This window comes from Chrysochloris asiatica, unplaced genomic scaffold, assembly GCF_000296735.1.
Source record: "Chrysochloris asiatica unplaced genomic scaffold, ChrAsi1.0 scaffold00008, whole genome shotgun sequence".
Classification (NCBI taxonomy): Eukaryota; Metazoa; Chordata; class Mammalia; order Afrosoricida; family Chrysochloridae; genus Chrysochloris; species Chrysochloris asiatica.
The window spans coordinates 34,649,610-34,675,458 of record NW_006408526.1 but is presented as its reverse complement, the minus strand read 5'-3'; the positions used below and the strand labels follow the sequence as shown (position 1 = coordinate 34,675,458).

The 25,849-nt window shown below is 45.2% G+C and overlaps 1 protein-coding gene across 1 annotated transcript in view; it reads right to left on the bottom strand.

Annotated features, from left to right (window-relative positions):
• GRIK4 (glutamate receptor, ionotropic, kainate 4) overlaps nt 1-25,849 on the bottom strand; it is a 499,211-nt gene that overhangs the window by 68,162 nt on the left and 405,200 nt on the right. Inside the window, exon 13 of the mRNA XM_006833921.1 lies at nt 4,384-4,497. Coding sequence (XP_006833984.1) covers nt 4,384-4,497 — 114 coding nt within the window. The remainder of the gene's footprint in view (nt 1-4,383; nt 4,498-25,849) is intronic.

The following is a 25,849-nucleotide window of genomic DNA, read 5'->3' as shown; positions in this document are numbered from 1 at the left end:
GAAATGCGGATAGGTCTCTTGGGATACAATAGTGAATAATTGTTATCAGGACTGATTGTGAGGGTTGGAAATGTAAAGGTAGATGTTTTATCGCAAGGAGGGGAGTGATTAACTTTGCAATCTAGGAGTGGAGGTCCCTGGGACCATCAAGGGAGAAGAGCGGAGAGCGGGACCCTACCCAGAGAAGCAGTGATGCCAGAGATGTTGGCAGAGATGATGACGTGGAAAGGTGGAGCAGCTAGGGACTTTAGATACAGAGAGGAAGAGGGGCTGTGTGCTGACGACCGGGGTGCAGACTTGTAGTGTATACGCTTTGGTTGGTTGATGATGCATGGAGGGGATTGTAACCATGGCAATGAAACAATATACGATAGGACGAAATGTAAAACTAACATTCTCCCATGTAAACTATCACATAATTCACACACAATAAAGCATTTAAAAAATAAATAAATTTAGAAAAGGAAATTCACTTGATTTATCGAGATTCTGAATTCCTGGTAACTGCTTTTTCACACATCCATTTTATTCTCTATAAAGTTCTTTGTAGAGAAAGTAAAAAAAGAAAAAAAAGATTTACAGCCTCAGAAACCCTATATAGGGTTGCTATGAGCTGGAACTGACTCAACGGCACACCACCACTATTACCTGAGATGGGGCGGAGGAGAGGAAGAGGGCCAAGTCTAATGGAATGCAGTTTGAGACACTATTTATGAGGTGTCTGAAGACATCGAGTGGAGGTGTTTAGTACTATGTGAGAAACTTGTTCCTGGACCCCAGAAGAGAGGCCAGGGTTAGATTACAAGTTAAGGAAAGAGTATAATTACTCAAGGAGAAAGTAGGTGGAATGAGAATCGAAAAGGACTATGGACTCAGTAGGAGTCCTGATTGTGCTTCGGTTTAGGCGTTGGGGTGCTCACCATAAGTAAGGTTGGTGGGCTACAAACGGCCAGCTAGCTGCTCTGTGGGAGAAAGACAAGCGTGTTTGCTCCCATAAAGATTTACACATAGGGTTTACACATAGGGTTGCTATGAGTTGGAATTGACTCAGTGGCAGTGGATTTGGTTTGGAGAGCCATTTAAGGGACAAACAGAGAGGAAGAATCAATGGAGATGATGGGGGTGGCAATAACTAGAAGGCAGGAAGGGCAATGGTGATTTGGATGCTAGGAACAAAGAGTTTTAAAAAGCAGGAGGGATCATCAGAAGCAAATGCCAATGCCAGAATCCTCAGACAGACTCTCAAGTGGCAGGGAGTAGGTGGTAAGTAGAGAAAAACTCTTTTTATTTTGGTCCTAGGGATGCCTGAGCAGAAACAGAGCTGATATACCAATGTTGGGAAGGAGAACATCCCATAATCAACACCTGATGATGATTTATAATCATGTAAAAGCCTAGATAATCTTGGTGGTGGTCATGATTAGGTGCCTTGGAGTCGGTTCTGACTCATAGTGACCCTGTACAGGGTTTCTGAGGCTGTAAATCTTTACGGGAGCAGAAAGCTTCATCTTTCTCCCGCAGAACAGCTGGTAGTTTTGAACTGCTGACCTTGAGGTTAGCAGCCTGATTCGTAACCACTACACTACCGGAGTCTAGTTAGATAATCTTAGGTGGCTGGAAATTTCACAAATGATTTATGGCTATCTTCAGAGACACAGCTGTCAGTTGCCACTACTTTTTATTTTGAAGGCTTTTGCAATAATTCTTCATTAGGCATTTATGTTGTTGTTGTGAAGTGCCGTCGAGTCAGTGCCAACCCATAGTGACCCTGTATAGGCATTTATACTTGGGGTTAATTATTTTTACAGTTGCATCCAGGTCCAACTGCCACCAGAGGCTCACTTTTGGGGTAAGATGACTCATTTATTGATGAGTAATCCAATTTCCAGTAATCAGTGTCATGAGCACAGAATTTAAGAGAGTCTAGATCCTTATGGATGGACTGAAAGGCTTATAGGTCTGCTTCTGAGAATCAGCCAATGAAAAATCTTACGGCTCACAGCAGTTCAGTTCACAACTGATTGTGGAGATGGTGCAGGAAGGAGCGGGCAGCGTTTCATTCTGCTGTGCACGGGGTCACTATCCATGTGTCAGGAACCAAATCAACAGCAAGAGCAGCATCATAGACTATAAACCAAAGGAATTTAGCCACGTTTTTGTGCAAAGATAATTGTCAATTAGAGAAAATTCACAAAGTAACAAACATCCAGTATTTAACTTCAGTTTCACTAACTTGACCCTATACTATCAACGGTAGCTTGTCTATGTAATTTTAGACTCAGGCACTCATGGTGACTCTACTAGTCTGTCTAGTCTTTCCCTTTAACCTTTCTTGTTAATGCCTTCTCTGTTTCAGATATAGCAAACTACATCTCAGACTTGTTATTACCAGGTCTCACTTGGCTTAATCAATTCACAATTGTTCTCTTCCCAGCTGACTTTTTGGTACTTTCTAAGCATAGTGCCTCTCACACAAAATGCACTCAATAAATATTTGTTGAATAAATGCATAAACCGTCAGTTCTGCTTAGTGTAACTTGTTCATGCCAGCACTCATTCTTTGCTTAGCTTGGCCCCTGTTATACATCAGATCTGAGCCATTTGGTGCTTCAGGATGGAGGCTGCAAGAGAGGAGGACTGGACCAGAAAGGAGTTCTAATGCAGTCAGAGGGTCCTGGCGGGTGGTGGGGACATTTTGCAGTCATTCAATTTAAGATGCCCAGATGATTTACAAATTGGGGGTTAAATCTGGATGGAGTTGATATTCAGTGGCGTGCTACGTGATGAAGGTCACCTAACACAGGTATTACCTCCCTCATAAAACCACTGGGGCATGGTTTCTGATGGTCCAACCAGTCATGAGCAGGGCTCTCATTCCCTCTGAATTAATGGCAAAATCAAGGCCAGAGCCTAGTTGCATAGCCTGACCACAGCAAGATATTTTGGAGAGTCTATGTGTCTTCATTTCTTTTGGGTGTCCCCTCAAGATTCAGTAGGGAACTGGGGATCTCCAGAAATGGTACTAGCTTAAAAATTGCCTTAGTAGCAACATACTGATGTAATGATGACAAGAAGACAGTCTTGAGACTTGGGAGCCCTGGATTCCAGGTCTAGATCTATATTAGTCCCAAGTGGGATTATGGTTTCTTATCTGTAAGGTGGAACTCTAATCTCTGCCCTCTTTCCTCAAACGACAGACCTGAGGATCAGATGGAAAAGTGTGACCCAAAGTGTCTGACACAACAAGTTCATAGATCATATGAACGAATGGGACAACTACATAGGAAATCATGAGAACGTTCACACATTGTGAAGTATGTGACCAATGACAGTGAACAATCTGTGTAGAAATGGTTGAATGCGAACCTCAACTCCTGTGTAAACCTTCATTGAAAGCACAGTAGAATATTGTTTTTTTAGAACATGATACAAACGAGGGTGATCATCTGGTGTAGAACCCCCAGGCTCAGAGCTCACACACCTAGGCTTGACACCTGGCTCTTTCACTCACTAGGTAGGGCCTTGTCTAAGTGTTCAAGTCTGTTTGTATCACAGTCTCCTCCTGTCTCAAGTAAGAATAACAGAGTCCCCATCACTGGTGCCTGGTAGAGAGTCTGACACACAGGAGGTGTTTGATGAACAGGAGCTATTATCAACATAATACAGAGGTGTGTGATGGTGGCTGAAAGGGACCAAAAATCCCTGCAATTCACAAAATAGACATATCTATAACAATGTTAGCTATGACCAAATCCTCATATCTTAGCCAAAGACGGAAGATGCTGCCCCCCTCAATCTAAGTTGGGGTCCTGTCCATCTTCTGCTGACCGTCGGTGTGTTCTTACAGATTTGTTTTGTACTCACTCCAGCCAACCCTACCCAGAGAAGACTGTTTTTTTGTTGTTGTTGTTTTTAGGGATACAGAAGAGGGGGAAGACCAGATACAAGTGACATGAGTCATGACTCCTCAGTACAGATAATCAAGAGGGGCAGGAATCCACATTCCATCACTGGAGTGGGTGGGACATGGGAGGGGAGGGTCTTGAGGAACTTGGCTGACTTACAGGAGGAGCTGCAGGACTCCCACCCCACTGCAAAGAGGTCAGTCCGTGACATGCTGTGTTCCAAGTGTTGAACAATCACTGTTGGCCACCCCTAGTCAGTGAGGAGGAAGCCATTTTTACCAAAGAGCCCATAAGTAAGACTTTTCCATCCGTCTTGTTTGCAAGTCCATGCAGTTGGATGGGGGTAAAAATCGCCCCTATTTGCATTTAAGTCTTGAAATCTAAATATTTTTGTGAGTCACTCATTCTTATCATATAAGTCAGTGTTTACATGCAAATAATTCTAATGACATAAATGCTTATAGAATAAGTCTCTTACCATATGCACTCGGTAAAGAATGCTAATTCCCAGAGTCATGAATGGCTTAGAGAAGTCAATCACCTTCTCCCGCTCAGCAGTAATGGTGAGGCCAGCCACGGCCAGATCTGCTTTCTGAAAGGAACAGAGATAGCCCATCAGTGGGGTGGCCACATCAGATGGGGGCATAGGGGCTCATGACCAGAGGCCATCACCCTGGGGATGCTACTGTGGCTTTCCGGAGCTAAGAGTAACTCTAAGTAGTCACAGCATACCCCAGATCAGAGCAATGCCTCATGAAACGAAGGCGAAGCTCTAACCCCTGCTCACTTGAAGTTAACCAGCTGCTGTCGAGTCAGTTCCAATTCATGGTGATTTCCTGTATGCAGAGGAACATTGTGCTCCACAGGATTCTCAAAGCTGTGACATTTCAGAATTAGATTTCCAGGGTTGCCTTCTGAAGTGCCTCTGATTGGATTTGAACCTTTACCCTTTCAATCCAGTGCTCAACCATTTACACCACTCATGGACTCTTCATTTGAAGTCAGACACCTTTAAATACATGTACCATTTTAAAAGCAGGGAACAGTCCTGAGACTGTCTCAAGCTATCCAACAGAAGGGGACTGGAAAGGGAAAATTGTCAGAGAGGGCTTCTAGGTTCTCAAGACTGAGTAGTAGTTTTTTAATTCAACTTATTCATTTGAACAGTCAACACAACTTTCAGTAAGATACTTTTCGGGGGGGGGGGTTGTTACAAAGAAACAAACTGTTGGAACTACAGAAATTAGAAAGCAATCTAATAAAACCCCATTCAGTGAGGAACGTAGACCCAGAAAGTGAGTAAAGGGCCCAGGGTGACAAAGTGCATCTCTGTCAGAGCTGGGCTCACTCAGAAGGCTCCCGGGTCACTGGCCATTGACACATCAGAAACCTAAGACTGGTCTCTGGGTCTTCTAATAAATTCTTACAAACCGGGATTTGTTCTGAGGAGATTTCCTTTCCTTTCTCTTTGCACTTCAAGTGTTCACATCTGATGGGATTCGTGCTGTCCTCATCTAGGGAAGGAGATGCTTCAGGCTTCCTCAGTACTGTTCTCTGTATGGCAGTTCTTCCTCAAGTCTAATTTAAGCCTATCCTATAGCAAAGAGCCTACTTCCTCTTGGTTGCCATTGAGAAACATGGAGCCCAAGCATTACAATGACCTTTATTAAATTTGAAGAGTGTACTGGAGACCATCTGGCTGGTTCTTCTACTGTAATGAGGAGTAGGTGGGACTGTGTGAATAAGATGAATGGGAGGAGACAGTAAGAGAATATGGACTCTGGATCCACATGCCTGAACGGGACTGTGGGGTTAAGCTAAGAGAACAAGTTCCAGGCATGGCCATCTCTAGACAGGTTTCTCCCTTCCCAGCTCGGCTGAAGCATGGAAGCTCCCACACACCGTGTTGTGGGGAACCGCACACAGGCTTTTGCAGAGGTGGGGCCCAGGGCAGAGAGTGAAACATCTCAGACTGGGTGCTGGTGTGGAAGGCAGATGGTGTGGCTTCCTGATTTCTTCAGTCATGGCGAGAAGTTCAAGGCCTATGCATCTTCCTCCTCTGTAGTCTTGTCTACTGGAAGTGGTAGACTGGGGCAATTTAACCTAATGATTTAGATCTAATCTATACATTTATCCAATTTACCTGAGTCTTAGAAATAGATCTGTACTATTCTGTTGGATCTGGAAAGTCTACCCAGCCCATCCTAATTAGTATTGAAACAAATTTACAGTTAATCCCTGATAGTTATTTGGCCATTCATTTAACTGGAGCAGTGACAAAGCCGAGTTTGTCTTCTGTTCTAGTCAAGGCTCTGTCCTAACTAACCTAGATTCATTACTTGACTTTTTTAGGTTTTCTTAACCATGGTCATAAATCAAGAGTGCGATGCGGCTAAGAGATGGTAAATATGTATAGACTGCTAACTGAAAGGCTGGAGGCACCTTGGAAGAAAGTCCTGGTGATCAAAATCTAAAAGGAGCCATTGAAATCCCTAGGGAGCACAGTTCTACTGTGACATACGTGAGGTTTCAATGGCTTCAGAGCAACGGGTGCTTGTGGCGGGTCTAAGAGAGTGCTTTCCTGTAATAGTGATTCTCAAAATGTAATCTAAGGATTACACCTGAATCACCTGCAGGGTTTATTAATGTGCACCCCTGAGTCCCATCCAGATCCGGTGGATAAGGCATTCTAGTGTTAGGACTCAGGAATCTGTGTTTGCAACAAGTTGCCAGGTGGTTACAAGGGGGAAAATGGAAATGATTCACTGTACTTATCTTTCTCCAAGAAAGTGTTGATTGTAACTATCAAGTGAATCATTCCTTGGGTGAGAGAGTGAGGTTTGATTAGGAGATTGTCTTAGTGCCCAGATCTGGGGGACTCTTTAGAGGGTTACTTTGGGTCTTTAAGAACCTCAGATTCTCAATGACATTAACGCTGACTTGAGCTCAGAGCTCGCAAGCATGGGTGTAAAGACCCAGCAGGGGCATGATCAATCCTGTGTGTGAGGTGATGGAAAATCAGCAAACTCTGTCCAAACCTTAGGGGGAGGAAACAAATGTTAAAATGCACTGGAATGAATACATTCATGTAAAGATTGGGAAAACTAACAGTGATAAAATGTGTAACAGGGCAAACATATTTCCCAGTGTTCTTTCTGGTTATTAAAAAATTACTAAATCAATTAGCCAAATTAAACAACCTGCCCTCAAGTTTCTCTTCACTACATTCAGCTTCTATCCCAAAAGAGTAAAATTTGGATTAAAATTTGGAAATCATTTTAAAAATTACAAACATTGGTTAACAATTATATTGTTGTTGTTGTTGTTGAGTGCTGTCGAGTCGGTTCCAACCCATAGTGACCCTGTATAGAGTTTCCAAGGGGTGGCTGGTGAGCTTGAACTGCCTACCTTGAGGTTCAAACCGACTTTGCAGTCTAGCGCATTAGCCCACAGCCACACGCCAGGAGGCCTAACATTGCTATTAGGTGCCATCAAGTTGATTTTAACTTATAGCAAACCTGTAATATTTACGGGAGCACATCACCAGGTCCTTTTCCCATGGAGTTGCCAGTGGGTTTGAACCAGTAACCTTCTGGTTAGCAGCTGAGTGCTTTACCATTTTTCCATCAGGGTTTACAGTGACATTATGCGAAAATGATCCCACCATACGAAGAGAAAGCTGCATAAGGACTGCCTCCCACTAGGGCCTGTCCTGTTTGTATGCACAATGAATGACCATGTGCACAGGGAGAGCATTTGTCCTGAGAACAAACAGGGCATTTTTATCTCTTCACAAATCGGCGCTGCAGGATAAGCGCTAGACTGCAAGGTTGGTTTGAACAGCAAGCTCCTTGCTTGGAAACCCTATACAGGGTTGCCAAGATTCAGAACCGACTCGATGGAACTTAACGACAACAGTAACAACCCAGAGTAAGTCAAACAGAAAGATCAAAACCCTGCTTCATGCCAACATTGTTGACTCCTTGGCCTTGGCCCAGTCACTCTAGTCAATAATAAATTAGACGGGGAAGGCAGCTGTATCTCATTGCCCAAGAAGCACAGTAGGCAAGGCTTACCTGTACTTACTTACTAATCTGTAGTGATCAGTTTCACATTTTTTTTCACCACATCAAAGATTCTGCTTCTAAGTCTGGCTGACATGGGTCTCTCTCCCAACCCCACAGCACCTTCCTACAGAATCAAAGCCCGTTTTCACATTTTCAGCCCCTAACATGGATGGAGTATGCAGTAAACAAGGTAAGCAGGGGTTTACCTGTACTTGTTTAATAATTTGTAGTGAAAGGTTCAATAAAGATTATTAGTAAGGGCAAGTAAGCCTGTGCTTACCTTGATTATTGCCTAGGGTAGTAAGAATGCGATGGGAAGGGACAGAGACAAGCAAAAGGAAGTCATGGAGGTTTGGTGGTGGTTGTTTTTTATATTTAATTGACTCAGTACAGAACAGTAATTATCTATCTTGGCTCCAGTGCACCCTGGGGTATCACCAACAATCTCGTGGGATCAAATTATTCCAAAAGACGTACATTCATTTTACTTTACTTTAGTTAGAAAGACATGAGGCTATAAAACACTTCAGATGAGGAGATGTGCCAGGAAACCAAACGAACAACAAAAAGGGGCAAAAATGCTGGGAGTTGCTGTTTGGAGGCAGAGGGAAGTACTGCCTTTCACAGAAAGAGATGGGGACAGGAATACTTCACATGACTTGGTGCAGTGGTGCTAATGACATCGGACAACTTATTCCACTCTCTGTGACTTGGTTTCCTCAACTTTAAAATGAAAAGTTTCATCACACCCTCTCTAGCTTGTTTCCAGCTCTACAATACCCAGTTCTGACAGGCCTGACTAGAAGTGGTGTGGCCCAGGTCAGTCCTTTCTCCAGAAGATGTGGTCAGCAGAAACGAATGCGGTGGAGTGGTCATGGGGAATGAGCACTGAGTACAAAACTGTTTACCAGCAAATCATCAGAGGCGCAGCTGTCGGGGACCTGGGGACAGGGCAACTTTATCACTGGGAAGGAACTCCAGAAAGGTCAGGGAGATGCCCTGCCTCTGGGGAGTGAAGTTCTAGAGGTGTAAACAGGCAGGACGTGGACACTAGGAAAGACCAGGGCCACCAGAGAAAGACAGTGTCTGTCAAAAGAAAAGCCCACTGCCACTGAGTCGATTCTGACACATAGTGATGCTGTATGACAGAGCAGAACTGCTCCTTAGGGCTTCCAAGACTGGAAATCTTTATGGAAGCAAACAAGCTCATTTTCCTCCCTCTGACTGGGTTCAAACTGCCAATCTTGCAGTTAGCTGCCTAATGCTTAACCCACAGTTCCACCAGTCCTTCTTGTCAAAAGAAAAGGGCTGTAAAAGGTAACTGACAGAGAATTCTATATGCAGTATGGTGTCTCTGGCCCCATCCTTTGGGGGCGGGGGGTATGCACATGCACTGGTGTGTATAAATACATTCCCCGGGAGACACAGACCTCTCTCCTCTCTCCCCTTTTTTATTGCCAGTATTCTTTGAAGAGCTTTGTGTGCTGCTACCGAGAAATCCCCTCTTTTATCTCCAGGATGTTTGCGGAATTTATGAGGGGAGGTGCAGGCTGGAGCCAGCCTGGAAGTGACTCCCAAAACGTACATCCTTAGCTTCATAGTGTTTAATAGGGGTCACAGCCTCACCACCATCGGTATCAAAGCTGGGAGGCTCTGCGTGACTGCTGCTCTTCTCCTGGGATCCGGGCTGTGGCTGGGATGAAGCAAGAGACAGCATGCTCACACTAGAGTTTTGGTCTGCTTTCTGCCTGGACCAGTGATTCCTTGAGGACCACACAAAGAAGGGTTCTGATGGTACCATCACATCCTGAATGATCTACTGCAGTCAAAGTCTCTCTCTGGTCCCCTTTTCAATATCTCCCATCCAGTTCTGGGCAAAGTTCTACCCCTTCCCTCAGCAGTACTCCAGCCCCTTTATACTGATTTCTAGCTGCCTTGGCCTTTGTTCCCTCCAGCTGGGGATCCCTCCCATACATGCAGCCAAGATAGTGAAAGGAGGGGAGGGAAGTGAGCAAAGTTCATTCCAATATTTGGCTCTGCTTCTAGGTGACCATATGTTCTGGAGCAACTCAGATAACTGCTCCAGAATTCCTTCTTCTCAGCTGCGAAATGGGGTGATGCCTGTTCCCAATATTCCACGAGAGCCATGAGAGACGGTGCATATGGAAGAATTGTGCAAACTGTACAGTGCTGCCGTACACATGAGGAGTTGTTAAGGCAACAGAGTTGGTGGCTGAGTGCTAGGTCTTCACTATGTGACAGACTTGTCACTTACTGTTGTGTGACCTTAGCAAGTCATGTGACCTCACTCTGTCGCAGCTCCCTTATATATAAAATGGGTATAATAGCACCTACTTCCTAGCATTGTTGAGAAGGTGACTGAGACCAATGTGCCCAACAGGGTTTGCTGGTAGGGCAATCTCAACAAGGGCCTATGGAGGCAATATCTGAGCCCATGGGAAGAAATGGCTTTGCCATGGATGTCCCTAGACACTTGGCCCTGGTGGCCTTTCCTGAGTGGCCTAGATTACATACACAGCTATGCTGATATAATGTGCTTCTCTGCTGTGACTACTACATGGGGGCCCTTCCAGGACTCACTCGGTCTCATTCCTCCTAAAACATTAGGGGGAAAAAGCTGACGCTCAATTTGGAAACTCAGTCACTTTCCACAGTCCCATCCTTGTTCTAGGATTCTCCTCTGGGGACAGCTGATTAAATGACTTTCCCAGCTCCCTTTGAATTCTTGGGTCCACTGCACTATCTTTGATCTGCTTCCACATCTTTCTTTCTATTCTGGCTGTTTCTCACTGTCCCCTGGACACCACCACCCCATGGCTTCCTGCCCCCTGAGGATACCAGTTGGTCCCTTCAGGCCAGCAGCTTTCTATGCCTTTGTGAGTCACAGCTGCACATATCTTGTTTCACCTGCTGTTTGGGCTCAGCAGTGCCTCACATCCTTTGGCGTCATTTATTTACTTCTGTAATTGTGTTACTTAACTTTGGAAAGCTTTGGGAGGATACAGTTGGAATGAGAAAATGCCACATAGAATAAGGTTGTACTGAGCATTCTTGGAAACCTTCACTCCAAGGTAATTGTCTCTGGCGATCCCTGTATATTGGAAAGGCTGACTGAATTCCAAGCAAGGCCAGGCCTAAGGCTGGCATTATCCGTAAACCCTCACATAGGTAGGAGCTCAGAGTCGACTAAACTCACCTTTCACGGGAGGGATAAGGTGTGCTTGGCTCTTCCTGTGGATGAGTCAAAGGTGCTATGGGGCTGTTGAGCTCCCCAAAGGTGTTGGGGAAGAGTTGTGCCATGGGTCTGCCTTGAATGTTGGGTCTCACAGTGGGCAGGGTCCTGACCCACCTCCACCCTCCCAGATCTACCAGTGTCACCCCAGCCAGGGTCACCAGTGAACTCACATTGCCTAGTCCACGGAGTGGTTTTCAGTCCTTGCTAGAATCTTCTGAAGGAGGCCAGTAACAAGGCCATAGCCCTCCTCCATTCCCTTACCTGTGTCTTCTTGAGACTACATAATAGCACTCTCTCACTGGCACCAAATCAACGGGGTCCAACTTTCCAAGCTCATGTATTTTGTCTGTAAGATGGGGATGCCAACTGCCAACCCAGGGTTGTTATGGAAATAAATGCAATCTGGTAGCGTAGTGGTTACAAGTCAGGCTGTTAAGCTCAAGATCTGCAGTTCGAAACTACCAGCTGTCTGTGGGAAAAAAGATGAGGCTTTCTGCTCCTGTAAAGATTTGCAGCCTTGGAAATCCTATGCAGGGTTGCTATGAATTGGGACCAACTCCATGGTACATCACCACCATCACCACCATAACATGCATATATCTGCTCAATAAATGATGGTTATTAATATTGTTGTTGTTGTTGTTAAGTGCCATGGAGTCGGTTCCGACTCATAGTGACCCTGCACAGGGTTTCCGAGGCTGTAAATCTTTACGGGAGCAGAACGCCTCATCTTTCTCTCGTGGAACCGCTGGTAGTTTCGAACTGCTGACCTTGCGGTTCACAGCCCGATTCGTAACCACTACGCTACCAGAGCTCCGTATCTAAGAAAATTTGTTACACCATGAACTATATCATTACAATTCTCTCTGAAAGAATTACCCACAATTCCTACCCCTCTAAGATTCAGCCTGTGACTCAGGCCCTTGTGATCTGCCCCACACTTGACTTCATTCAGTCTTCCTTCTGAGCCCTACCACTTGGAGTCTCCCCTCCTCCAACCAGTCTAGCTCGGCCTGCTTTTATACTTTAACACCTTGTCCTTGTCTACAGTCACCATTCAGATGATGCCATTTCCTTGACTGAATGCCCAACCATCAATCTTACCTCACCATTCAAATTTTACTTCCTTCCTAGAGACTTCCCTGATCATCTGCCCAGGAATAAACTGTGGACTAATGTGCTGGACTGCAAGGCCGGTTTGAATTGCAAGGATGGCGGTTCAGCTAGCTGCTCCTTGGGATCCCTATACAGGATTGCTGCTATGACTTGGAACTGACTCAACGGCACTGAAAAACAACTGAAGGAGACAGGACTCTCTGTACACCCACACGGGATGCACCATACAGTACTAAGTCTTAGGACAGAATGCTTGCAATCATACTCTAATTCTGCCATTTACCCGCTGTGTGACCTTGGGGAATGGACTCAACTTCTCTGTGCTTTGGTTTCTTCCTCCATAAAGCAGGACGAATACTGACAGTGAAACCTGTGAGAGCCAGAACTCAAGGGAACTGCTTTTTTGATCTGGGTCTCCCAAGTTTCCCCCCTTAGGCAGGGTACGATCTTTCCACCTTTCTATTGTTCTCTATTAGTGAAAAATTATTTGCACTTTCTTTCTCTGACAGATTTGCACCTTACACAGGTTCTGGCTTTTGCAGATTTTACCATCGTTCTTTTCCTCATGGAGTTTCTGTTGAAATTAAATTAGTAAGCCATGTAAAGCACTTAAAACAGAGCCTCGCACAGAGTAATGCTCAATTGATGTTAGTTTCTATTATTGTTGACATCATCTCTCCATTACATTGTATGTTTCTTGAGGCGGGGATCAAATCTTTTAATAATTTACATATACTTTACATATACTGTATAGCACTTCAGAATCACCATTGTTTCCATTTTACAATGAAACTGAGGCCTAGAGAGGCTAGCAGTTTGCTCAAGCCCACACAGGTGGGGGATGGAGAAGCTAGCTTCAAACCCACGGGTACCGTTTCCAGGATGGCACACTTTGCTTTCTTATTGTTGTGCCATTCATCCTGACTTTCCCAAAGCAGGTTCATGCTGTGTTCACAAGTGAACAACCAGAGTGAGCAACGGTTCAGGATGCGGGAGGACAACCCCCTGAACAAAACCAACCCTGAAACAATCCATCTCTTGAGACTTGCTAAAGCCCCTTCTAGTTAACAGCAAAATCAGGCTGATTTCTGGCAGATTTCTTTATGCAGGAGTTGCTTTGTTACAAAGCCGGAGGGTTGCAACCAGATTCAGATCTTGCTCCAGACCTTGTTGGGCCTAAGGAACATGTGAAGTTCTAGAGCTCCACTTGCTTTTACTTTTGTTGTTAAGTTCCGTTGAGTTAGTTCTGACCCATAACAACCTTCTATAGGGTTTCCAAGAAGAGGCACATGAGCTTGAACCACTGACTTTGCCGTTCAAACTGACTTTGCAGTCAAGAGCATTAACCTACAGCTCCATAACGTAGGGGCTCTTTTCTCCTCTGACCCCTCTCTAGACCCTGTTCCCTTTAAGAATCTGGAGTGTCCCACCTCCATACAGAGTAGAAAGGGATGGGCAACTTGGACATTGGCTACCCAAAATGGGGTTGGGGGGGGGCGACAAAGGCAACAAGTGACTGGCTTACAAGCTTTCAAGAGGGAACCTAGATGCAGAGGGCATGGAGGAAGGTAGAATTTCCACTGAATAGTAGCCAATCTGTCTAGGCAGGGCTGATGAAAGGAATGAGGACAGGTCTCTTGTGATACAATAGTGAGTAATTGTTATCAGGACAGCTTGTGAGAGTTGGCCATGTAAAGGTAGACGTTTTATAGCAAGGAGGGGAGTGATTAACTTTGCAATCTAGGAGCGGAAGTCCCTGGGACCATCAATGGAGAAGAGTGGAGAGCGGGACCCTACCCAGAGAAGCAGTGATGCCAGAGATGGAGGCAGAGACGATGGCGTGGAGAGATGGAGCGGCTGGGGACTTTAGACCCAGAGAGGGAGAAGGCTGTGTGCTGACAACCGGGGGTGGGGGTGGAGGCTTGTAGGGTATACCCTTTGGTTGGCTGATGATGCATGGAGGGGATTGTAACCATGGCAATGAAATGATATATGATAGAATGAATGTAAAACTAATGTTCTCCCATGTAAACTATTACATAATTCACAATAAACCATTAAAAAAAAAAAAAGAATCTGGAATGTCAGTTGGGACACCCAAGCATATGAGGTGGGCCCAACACTCCAGCTTAAGGCTCTGTCAGTAGAACGGTGTTAATTAAAGCCTGGAAAGGAACCTAGATGGCAGGCTCAGCCTGAGCCCGGGGCCCGGAGAGGAAGGCTCTGAAGCTACTTCCAGATTCTCCCCAGTCCCCTGCCTTTATTCCCCTTGTGCTGTGCAATGAAACAGATTCACATCTGCATCTCAGCCCATTTCAAATTAGATGATCTTTTCACTTCCTGGGTGTTTTTTTTAAATTGATTTACCTGCTGGGTGTCTTTCTTTCCTCCACCTACCACCCCATCTCCACCCCCAGCAATTGAAATGCCCAGGAAACTTTCCATGACTCACTAGGGTCACCAAGCTGTGCAGTAAAGGGATCTGAAGGAAGGAGACAGGGAAGCTCACTCCCACTCCTGGCTCATACATCTGCAGGAGTTATCATTTAGATTTTATAATAACATGCCTGCAGAACTCGAGCATCTGCTTTCCTGCCACATGAGTCAGGCTGTCTTCCCACTCCACCCACTGTGGGCTGGGGCCAAGGAGAAACTCTTAGGGGTCACTGGCACCTGCAGAATGTTTGGTGTCATTGTCCACTGGGTAGACTGAGTGCCTGTCTCACCACTTCTCCCTTCATTCAAAGCCAGGAAACGGGAACGAGAAGGGAACGGTGTCCACTGGCCATGTGTGTCTCTTGCTTTCTCACACACATACTCCATCCTGTTTGTGTCTCCCGTACCCCCAAAGATGGTCTGCTTCTTGTTCAGAGGGAGGCTAACTTGGAGTCTTTGCAAACCAATCAGAGCTCAAATGTGGAGAATTTATGCAGGCTCCCTGGACCACAGCCTATCGCGGTCCTGCTCAGGGAGGCAGCAGCCCAGAGAAGCATTAACATTCCTGGAGATGCTGCAATGCCATTCGTTGGTCCAAATGCTCTCAGCTGTTTCTCCAGGTGACAGTCTACTCCTAGGATGGGATGAATTTCTTTAGAGTTAAATGAAAATCCCATGAAATATTTAGTTGGTTCAGTACAGGGCTGTTGTTATTGGCCTATGAGGTGGCTTACAGGAAAGAAGCAGACTTGAGGAGACACAAACTCAAACCACGGTCACTGCTGTGGGGTCCACTCCGACTCAGAGACCCTGGAGGACAGAATATAACTGTTGCCTAGGATTTCTGAGACTGCATGTCTTTATAGGAGCAGACAGCCTCAGCTTTCTCCCTCAAAGCAACTAGTGAGTTAGCAGCCCAAAGCTTAAACCATCATCAGGAGAGATGGGGTCAACAATTCACTGACAGGTGAAGGAAGGTATGCGGCAATGGAGTCCCAGCTAGGTTAAGAAGCCCAGCAGATACTGCTTGCTTTGTGGTCTCGGTCAGGGTCATGGACCATCTTGTGCTTTTGGGGTCAGACACTTAACATTTGAATTCCAGCTCTGCCATTCACCACCTGGGCAAATGATCTGAAGTTGGAGCTTTAATTTCTTCATCTCTAAAATGAATGGAGTCATGTCAGCTTCTTAGCACTATTGTGAGGCTTAAATCCAACAGCCTGTGTAAATGTAATTCACACACAGTCCTGCCTCTGACAATACCCTCTGTGGCTGTAGCCAAAGGGAGCCTTTAAAAAGCCAAAGCAGGCTGTGCCATTCTTCTATGCATTGCCTCCAGAACCATCTTCTTAATGTCGTGGACCTCTTTAGTAGTCTGGTGAGGTCTCTTAACCCCGTCTTTAAAACATGCCTTTGAAGACTGTTAGAAATGCAGTTAAAGTACTTATTATACATTGTGTGTGTGTTTGTGGTGCCATGACACTGTCCTGGATGAAGAGCGGGTCTAAGGTTGTTGCTAGCTGCTGTCCAGTCAGCCTCAACTCACTGCAACCCATGCACAACACAACAGGATAGGGTTGTTGAGAGGTGGGTATAACAGCAACATTTACTATAGCAGTGCTGGTGTTAGTTAGAGTCACAGGTAGTTAATACCACGATCGTGTGTCACTCACATTCATAACTGAAGGAGACAGTGCATTTGCATATGAGTTTAGGAAAAAGCCAGATATGAATTTTTCCCTTCTAAGTTTGTGGACTCTCTTAATCCTATCCTCAGACTCTTGGGCACGCATGGATTCTAGGAGAAGTGTCCACAGAGATGCCCTCTGGTACTGATAATAAAATATCAGCTCCTTACCATAGCTGCCAGGCATGTGCTTACTCACTAAGGAAATGAGCCTTATGGCCTTTTGTCCTGTTTCTTGAGCCTGACAAGTTCATTTCCACCTTAGATCTTTGTATTTATGCTTTCCTCTCCCTGGAAGGCTCTGCCTTGGCCTACCTGGTGGTTCCTACTTGCTGTTCATTCATTCAGATGTTAGCTTTCAAACATCATACAGTCAGAGTGGCTTTCTCCTCCCACCCATCAAAAGGGTTCCCTTTTTCCCAACAGTCTCTGTCTCATCATCCTGCTCATGTCCTTCACAACATACATTACGAATTTAAATCGTCTTGTTGATCTAATGATTTACCTGTCTGGAATGCAAAGTCAGAAATCTCTTTTCTGCCTTCCTTCTCTCCATCACTTATCTCCAGAGCCGAGGACAATGCCTGGGGTACAAGTGGCATTAAATCAATAGTTGTGGAAAGACAAAAACCAAAGTCAAAGCCACTGCAGTCGAGTCGATTCCAAGTCATAGTGACCTTCTAGGCCAGAGGACAACTGCCTCATAGAGTTTCTGAGACTGTAAGTCTTTATGGGAACAGACAGCTTCATCTTTCTCCTATGGAGTGGCTGGTGAGTTTGAACCTTTTGGTTAGTAGCCAATGCCTAACTTACAGTGCCACCAGGGTTCCTTAGGTGTTGTGTGAAGGCATCATCACATGAATAGTGTGGATCAATGAAAGTAGGAACTCACTTCATCAGATTCTCTTACCTTGACTCTGGACTAAGGAAATAAGTTTGTAGTAGATGGTTTTAAGGTAGTGGGCTGCTAACCACAAGGTCAGCAGTTTGAATACACCAGCTGCTCTGAGGGGAAAGGGTAAGGCTTTCTGCTCCTGTACAGATTGACAGCCTTGGAAACCCTATGCAGGCTTGCTAAAAGTCAGAACCAACTCCATGGCACGCAGTAGCAACAACAGACTACGTTAGCTAAAAGCATACATGCGAGAGCCAGATCTGCCCCTACAAACCATGTAATCTTTAGCAAGTTACTTAACCTCCTTGTACCTCAGTTTCCTCATCTGTAAAATGGAAATAATAGTAGTGAAGATTGAATGAGTTATTACAGGAAAAGTACTTAGAACAGTGCCTGAAATATAGGAAATGGTTTATAACACTCTCATTATTTTGTGGCAATTTAACAATTGATTTCAATCTTTTTTAAGCAAAAGCAAATTACCGTTTCAAGAAACATCGATGTAGATTTTGAAGAGTATAGAGAAATCCCATGATTGGAAAACCAATACAGTATGTATGATTTATGTCAGATAGCAGCATTTCTGTAGTTGAGACATTAAGAAATATTTGGTTGAGGCAGCGACACCGTGTGTGGTGAGGGCCCGAGAGGCCTCTGCTCTGTTCCCTGGCATGACCACCACCATCATCATCATCACTGTCTTCCTCCCACCTGGTTTTCTGAAGACAGACCAGTCATTTACACATCAACTAAAGAAAGGGAAAAGAGTCTTGCCTGAGCCTTCAGGATGATATGCTCATTTCTTTGATCTAATCCTGTCGAGGAAGCCTCCAGGCCAGGCCGTGAGATAAGAGGTACCTTTGCTTCCCATGAGTCCACTTTGCTGCTCCCCACACCCCGCAACCCTGCCTGTTAAGGTCTGGTATGCAGTACCATGGACCCTGCATTGAGATAAGCTTACTGGCCCACGTGGGGATCAGACTTGCAGCTCTAATCTGACAAGCAGGGGGCTGGGGCTGACTGGCCAGCTCTACACCTGCTAGGGGCCTTTGGGTACCAGAGCTGCATGGCTGGCTCTGTCAAGCATGCACAGGCAGGCTCAGGCATGCGGCTTGGGCTTCTGCTCCTGCAGGAATCTGACAGTATCACCAGCTCATGGCGCTTTCTTTTATTTTCCTTCTTATTTGTCAGTCCTGTAATTAGGAATGGTATGATGCATGGATCTGCTATTAGGACTACATTTGTTGGGTGAAGTTAAGTCCCACTGACTGCTGGGAGCATTGCTGACAGCCATAGAGAACTTTTCGAGGACCCCCTTTGCCTTCTCTATATCCCAGCCAAGGAGTCCTCACCCCTGTTCCTCTGGGACAGAAGAAGGCCTCAGCTCAACCTGAGACCTGCCCTGAGCTGCCCGACTGTACCTCGAAGGGTGAGCTGTTATCTGACTAACTGGTGCCTAGGTTTATCTTCCTTTCTTACCAGTGTATGCACAAGTGGAGTGGTGCTCTAGGGTCAGCACTGGACTGCGAACCACAAGATTGGCATTCCAAACCCACCAGCTGCTCCTTGGAAACCCTATACAGGGTCGCTATGAGTTGGAACTAACTCAACATTACAAGTAGACACCATTGCAAAGGGCATCAGCGTGTTTTCTCGGAGTTGTGCAGTTTGTCGAGGAGGAGAGCTAGAGACACTGCAGCCACTCTTCCTAGTGTGCCACACTGTTACAGGGCTCTTGTGCCCATTAGTAATAACACCTCGGAGCTCTCTTTCACAGGTCGTATGTACTGGAGCACGACAACAACCTCTAAGGTCAGCAGTAGGCTATTTAGAGACTCAGATAATGAAGCTCAACAAAGCTGAAAAATATCCACTGCCACTGAGTCGGTTCTGACTCATAGCCACCCCTGAGACTGCAAATCTTTGCAGAAGCAGACAGTCTCATCTTTCTCCTGAGGAGAGGTTGGTGAGTTTGAATTGATGACCTTACAATTAGCAGTCCAGTACCTAACCCACAGTGCCACCAGGGTTTCTTCCAACAGAGCTAAGTAGTGTTAAAAGGAGGGCTAGTGGTTACGATTGACGGGGTAGGAGGGATGGTACAGAGGTGAAGATGGTGTACAAGGTGGTGGTGGTGGTGAGGGGCAAAGAGGACCCCATCCAGGTCCTGGGCAGTGATGATACGAATGGTTTCCTTTGTGATCAACCTTTCAAATGGATGCATGCCATGTGTAGACTCTTCTGTGTGTGGTCTCGCTGATTCTGTCGGGGAAGTATTGGGCTGCTAAAGTTGGCAGTTCAAACCCACCAGTTGCTCCACAGGAGAAAGACGAGGCTGTCTGCTCTTGTGAAGATTTATAGTTTTGGAACCTCTAAGGAACAGTTCTGTTTTATCCCATAGGCTCACTATGAGTCACAAGCGATCCAATGGCAGTGAGTTTGTTGTTTTTTAATGTGTATACAGAAAGTAAAAATGTGTTTTAAAAAGTTGACTGATGCGCTGAAGTAGGAGAGAATTCAAGCAAAGCTTGGCTCCGGTGACTAGACTATGTGTCCATCGGGCTATCTTCATGTTTGACACTAAACACTCACTCTTCAGCGTGAAAAGCCTCCCAGATCCACAAGGGAATGCGGTGGCTGTATTCATTACTTTGCAGTCTGTGACTTCACCCATACAGGAAAGGGAGGCTCAGGCACAGCAAATCTTCGGTGTATCTCTGTTTAAACATCTGAGTGGCTTCTAATTCAAGAAGGAGCAAATGAACATCTGCATGCATTAACCAGATTTCCATTTGGATGGAGAAAAGTCCAGATCCCTCATCTGGTCCCAATAGCTGAACAGATTGCTATACTCCCCGAGGACCCAATTCTCTGTCTGATGTGAACAAGAAGCAAAGACCCCTGGGAGCTTCAGTCATTCTCCTGTATTTGCCAGTCCCTTTAGTGGAGGGGCCTTAAAACTCAGACAAGTTTGTCCTGGGTCTCACTGCCATCCTCTCATAGTGCTCACTTGGAACTGCCCAACAGTATCTGATGGTAAATCATAGAGCTATCAGATGACCCTGTGTTGATGTCTGCCTCTTGCTAGCTGTGTGACCTTGGGAAAGTTACTTAGCCTCTCTGAATCTGTTTTCTCATGAGTAAAAGTATGAATGATAACAGTTCCTACTTGGTGGGGTGGTTGTGAAGATTCAACGAATCTAAGTGCAGGGCCTGGTGCAGAGTTTAATACGTTCTCACGACCTGGCGATCTACTTCTGAAAAGTTATCCATTAAAAACCCTTTGGAGCACAGTTCTACTCTGGCCCATGTGGTGTCCCATTGAGTGGGAATTGACTTGAAGACAGCTGGCTTTCATCAGTATTATTGCGCTGCTCCTGATCTAGACTCAGCCGCCAGCCTCTGTCACCTGACTTTAACTTTCTTTGGGCCCCGCCCTCTTTCTGGTGAGGTTTGCTGAAGGTGGACCTCTATACCTGACTTGCTCTTACTGCCATTCTGTTGACCATCAGTCAGACTGAACCCAGCCTGCACATTTGCTGTGCTTACTGACCACTCTGTTTTGATCCTCTGCTTGTGCTCCACTGTTTGCACACCTTGGTGGCCTGCCAGACCCCTGGTCCACAGCTCTGCTGCCATCAAGACATGGCAGTGAGATCACATTGCTTTCAGGTTTGCATAGGATGTCTCCTGGATTTGGATTGAGATCCATTTGGCAGGAGTGGACAGTGTCTTTCTAAGCCATCCAAATTCATTGACTGGACCCTATGCTGCCATTTAAAGGGCTCTGGACCTTTGTAATGTCTAAATTGCAAATGTAGATTCAGCTGGAGCAGAGGAGTTTGTCATCAAACAAAGAGATGTAGCTGAGGGCCTCATAAGACAAGGAGTAATTCCAAAGCTTCTGGGATGGAGGGAACAGAGAGGGGTTCTTAGATGGCTGTCTCCAGAGCTTCCAGCACCATACTGGCTTGCTCTCCTTCTGACAAATGGTGAGATATCAGTTGTTCCTGACAAGCTATAGGATGGCAAGAAAAATGGTCTGTTAGTAAGTCCCCCAGAGCACATAATGATTCTGGCCAGGAACTGTGAGGCGCCAAGGCCAAACCTTGGCAACAAGCAAGTTGAGCACCAGAAAACCTTCTGGTGCAAATTTATTTTGTAAGTGGGGGGTGGCCAGAGGACAGAGGGGACAGTCATGGCAGGGATTCTTTGAAGCAGGGCTATTTATTCATAGGAAGACAAAGAATGAGCAGGACCTGTCTACTGAGGCAGGCAGGGAACCACAGCAGCCAGTATCCCAGGCAGCTCTGCAGGATAATTAAGCACACACACTGTGTATCAACCTGAGTTTGAATCGTGTTATGCCACTCCTCAGCTATGTCATCTTGGACAAGTTACTTCGCCTTTCACCCTAAGTTTTCTGATCTGTAGAATGGGGTGTAATACTTAACCTTATAAGATTGTATAAAGAGCCCTAGTGGCACTGTAGGATAAGCACTGGACTGCCAACCACAGATCAGCAGTTTAAACCCACCAGTCACTCTGAGGAAGAAAGATGAGACTGCATGCTTCCATAAAGATTTATAGTCCTGGAAATCCTATGCAGAGTTGTTATCTGTGGGCATGAACTCAATGGTAGTAGGTTTGGCTTTTGGTTGTTTAAGGGTTACATGAGATGATCTTTGTAAAGCAACTGACACTGTATCTGGCACAAAGTAAATATTAAAACAACAGCACCCACTACTACCACTAGAACAGTTTTCAACCAATGAACAGATAAAGGGTCAGCACTGGGAGCCACAAGGGGTTGCACACAATACATAGGACCCTCAGGGGAGTCACTTAGAAGTCCAGACATGGACTCTGGGTGCCCGCTTCATGGTGTGTAGGCTGCTCCCCCTCTACCCCAACACACACACTTAAAGAAATAAAGCCAGCAAGATCCATGAGTGTGCGCATAGCTCCAGGTACCTGGAAGAGAAATATGAGCATGGCAAAGCAAACATCCAGTGAGGTGGGCAACTGAAGCTCAGAGTGAAGACAGGAAAGCCTGTGACTTCAGGAATTAAACAGGAACCTAGGGATCAGACATCTTACCCTGGACATTCCCACCCCAGAGAGAGGAGGCAGAGGTGAGACTGCTTACCGTCTTTTGTCTAAATGCAATTGAGTGTGGCAAGTGGAGATGCAGTAGGGCGAACTGTAGGAAGCAGGGGAAGGTAGGGCCCAGGGAAGGGAGGTAGGTTGTGTGTGTGGCGCCCCCTGGCTGCTGTCTGAGGGCAGCTAAGAGGAAACAACCCTCTTCTGCAGCCCCTACTTCTGTGATGCTGAATACCCTACATCTGGGTTGTAGGGCTTCCCCTGCTACTAGAACGAGGATCATCTGAAAACCTACAACTTATTTTTAGCATTGGGTCAAGATATTCAGAATCTAAGCTTAGGGGGATCAAATCTTTAATAGTTAGTTCTCTTATACGTTCACAGCATCCCATAAATCTATCTATCCACACAGCCCTACATCCATCCACCCACACATCTATTCCTCCATCCATTCACCCCATAAACACTGAGTGCCACCATATTCTGGGGATATTTCCAGGTGCTGACAATAAAGGATGAACAAGACAGACAAGTTTCCTGATCTCAGGAAACTTACTTTCCAGTGAAGAGTCTACGATGTGCCTGGCACATACAGATATTGTGCTTTATTTCTCATGATAACACAGATGGTGGTGCCATCAGCCCCATTTTGAGGATGAAGCAATATTAGGCAATTTGTTCAAGTCCACATAGCTAAGTGGCAAAGCAAAGCTCTGCACTCTGGGTGACCAAGTGAGAGGGAAAACAGTATCAGGCCAGGTGTGAGCATGCTCCTCCCACTTCACTACACCTGTAGGCTGACAACTCCCAAATAGACCTTGTGCCTAGCTCTGCCCTCAGCCTGGCCTTCCTCCCCTTCTTACTGACATTGTACTTCTCCACCTCAAAGTTCTAGCAGCACTTTAGATACAAGCCATATGCTCCTCATCTTGGTCATCTAAAGCCACTTTATTTCTATGTACCATTTCTCAACCAATGACTTCACTATCCATCTGCCATCCAAAACAGAGACCAAGGGTCAACCTGAAGTCTTCCCCCTGTCTACCTTTTGCACTTTCTCCCCATTCAATAATGAATCCCCATCCATTTTACTTCTGAACTGCTTGTTTAATTCAGTACAGCTACTACATTTTACTGTTGCTACCATCATTCAAGCCTAAATTATCCAATAGCCTTTGCACTGGTCTACTGCTGCTGGATCGTCTCTATTCCATCTACTAAACTGCACCAGGGACCAGTGAGTCTCAAACTAGAACATCCATCAGAATCCCCTGGAGTCCCCAGGGAAATGAAATTCCTCATCCATTTCAGTCCTGTTCCCAGAGTTTCTGACTCAGTCGGCCTGGATGAGGTTATAGAATTTGGGTTTCTGACAAGGTCTTAAGTGGTGATGATCCTGCTGGTTCGAGAATTAACTTTGAAAACCACTATTTTAGAGTATCTTTCTACATTAAAGATCTAAGCATACCATTCCCTTGTTTAAAACAACCCTGTGATATCCCCACTCTCTTTAAGATATAGTCCAAACTCTTTACTGTATTCTACAATGACCTTCCCAACCTGACTACACTTGCTTTTCAGCATCACCTCAAGCAGCTGATCTCCCTTCAGTTTCTGATATGGCCTCATTGTATCCATGGTCCTTACGTATGTCATCTATGCTAAACTCCATGTCTTTGCCCACTCAGTTCCCTCTGCCTAGAACTCTTTCCCCTTATCTACTTGGCCAAACTCCTACTTATACATCAAGGTCCAACTTGAGTGTTACTTCCCCTAGAGACATCACATCACATTAGGATGACCATGGACTCTGATGTCAGGCAGGCTTGAGTTTGACCCCTAGCAGTCATTTGTCAGCTGTGTGACTTTGTGAAGAAGCTGAAGTTAACCTCAATTTTTTCATCTATAAGATGTGACTTATAATATTTATCTTGTAAGATCATTATGTGGAGGGGAAATTATGCATGATAAATGCCTGGCAAGTATTACTCAATACACAATAGTTACTATTATCATTTGTTCTGCTCTACTTTCGTTTTTCTGTGTGTGCCTATAGATCTTTGTAAATGATTCCATTTTGCGTATATCACATAGTATGGTATCATATTATTTTTATATACAGGGCTTCCTTCCTAGTATGTTGTTGTTGTTGTTAAGTACTGTGGAGTCAGTTCTGACACATAGTGATCCTGCACAGGGTTTCCGAGGCTGTAAATCTTTTCAGGAGCAGAAAGCCTTATCTTTCTCCTGTGGAACGGCTGGTTGTTTTGAACTGCTGACCTTAAGGTTAGCAGCCCGATTTGTAACCACTACAATACCAGAGCTCCTTTAGTTAAAGCTATATATTGTTGTTCAGTGCCTTCAAGTGGGTTCTGACTCACAGCGACCCTGTATAGGATTTCCAAGGAGTGGCTGACCTTGAACCAACGACCTTGCGGTTCAAACCGACCTTGCAGTCCAGCACATTTACCCACAGTGCCACACCAGTACTCCAAAGCTATATATGATGGTGGTGGTGTGCCATGGAGTTGGTTCCGACTCAGAGGGACTCTGTATAGGGTTTCTGAGGCTATAAATCTTTATGAGAGCAGAACACCTCATCTTTTACCCGTAAGCTATATACAGTTGCATGAATTGTTTTAAAAGTGACCCTCTGTGTTGAATAATTTTACACGTCAATTTGGCTAAAGATTTGGTGCCTAGTTGTTTGGTAAAACCCTAGTCTAGATGTTGCTGTGAAAGTATTTTGTTGATACAATTAAAATTTATGATCAATTTACATTAAATAAAGCAGATTGCTCTTGGTAAGGTGGATTCAACTATTCTAACTGGGCTAATTAATTAAAGGCTTTAACAGCAAAAACTGAGGCTTCTTGAGGGAGAAGGATTCTGTCTCAAGATTGTGAAAAGGACATTCTGCTTGAATTTCCAGTCTGCCTGGCGTGAGGATTTTAGACTTGCCCGTTCCAGTTAGTGAATTTACTCAGTCCCACATTCCTTGCAATAAATTTCTGTCTCTCACTGGACTGCAAGGTCAGTGTAAACCACAAAGTCAGCAGTTCAAACCCACTAGCCATTCCTTGGAAACCCTATACAGGGACCGACTTGATGTCACTTAACAACAACATATATATATGTATATATGTATACACACACACACACACACACACACACACACAGTGGTAGTGGTGTGCTGTGGAATCAGTTCAAATTCATAGCTACCCTGTATAGGGTTTCTGAGACTATAAATCTTCTCCCACAGAATGGCTGATACTTTTGAACTGCTGACCTTGAGGTTAGCATGCTGACTCATAACCACTATGCTACCAGAGCTCCATACACACATATATATGTTGTTGTTGTTAAGTGCCATTGAGTCGATTC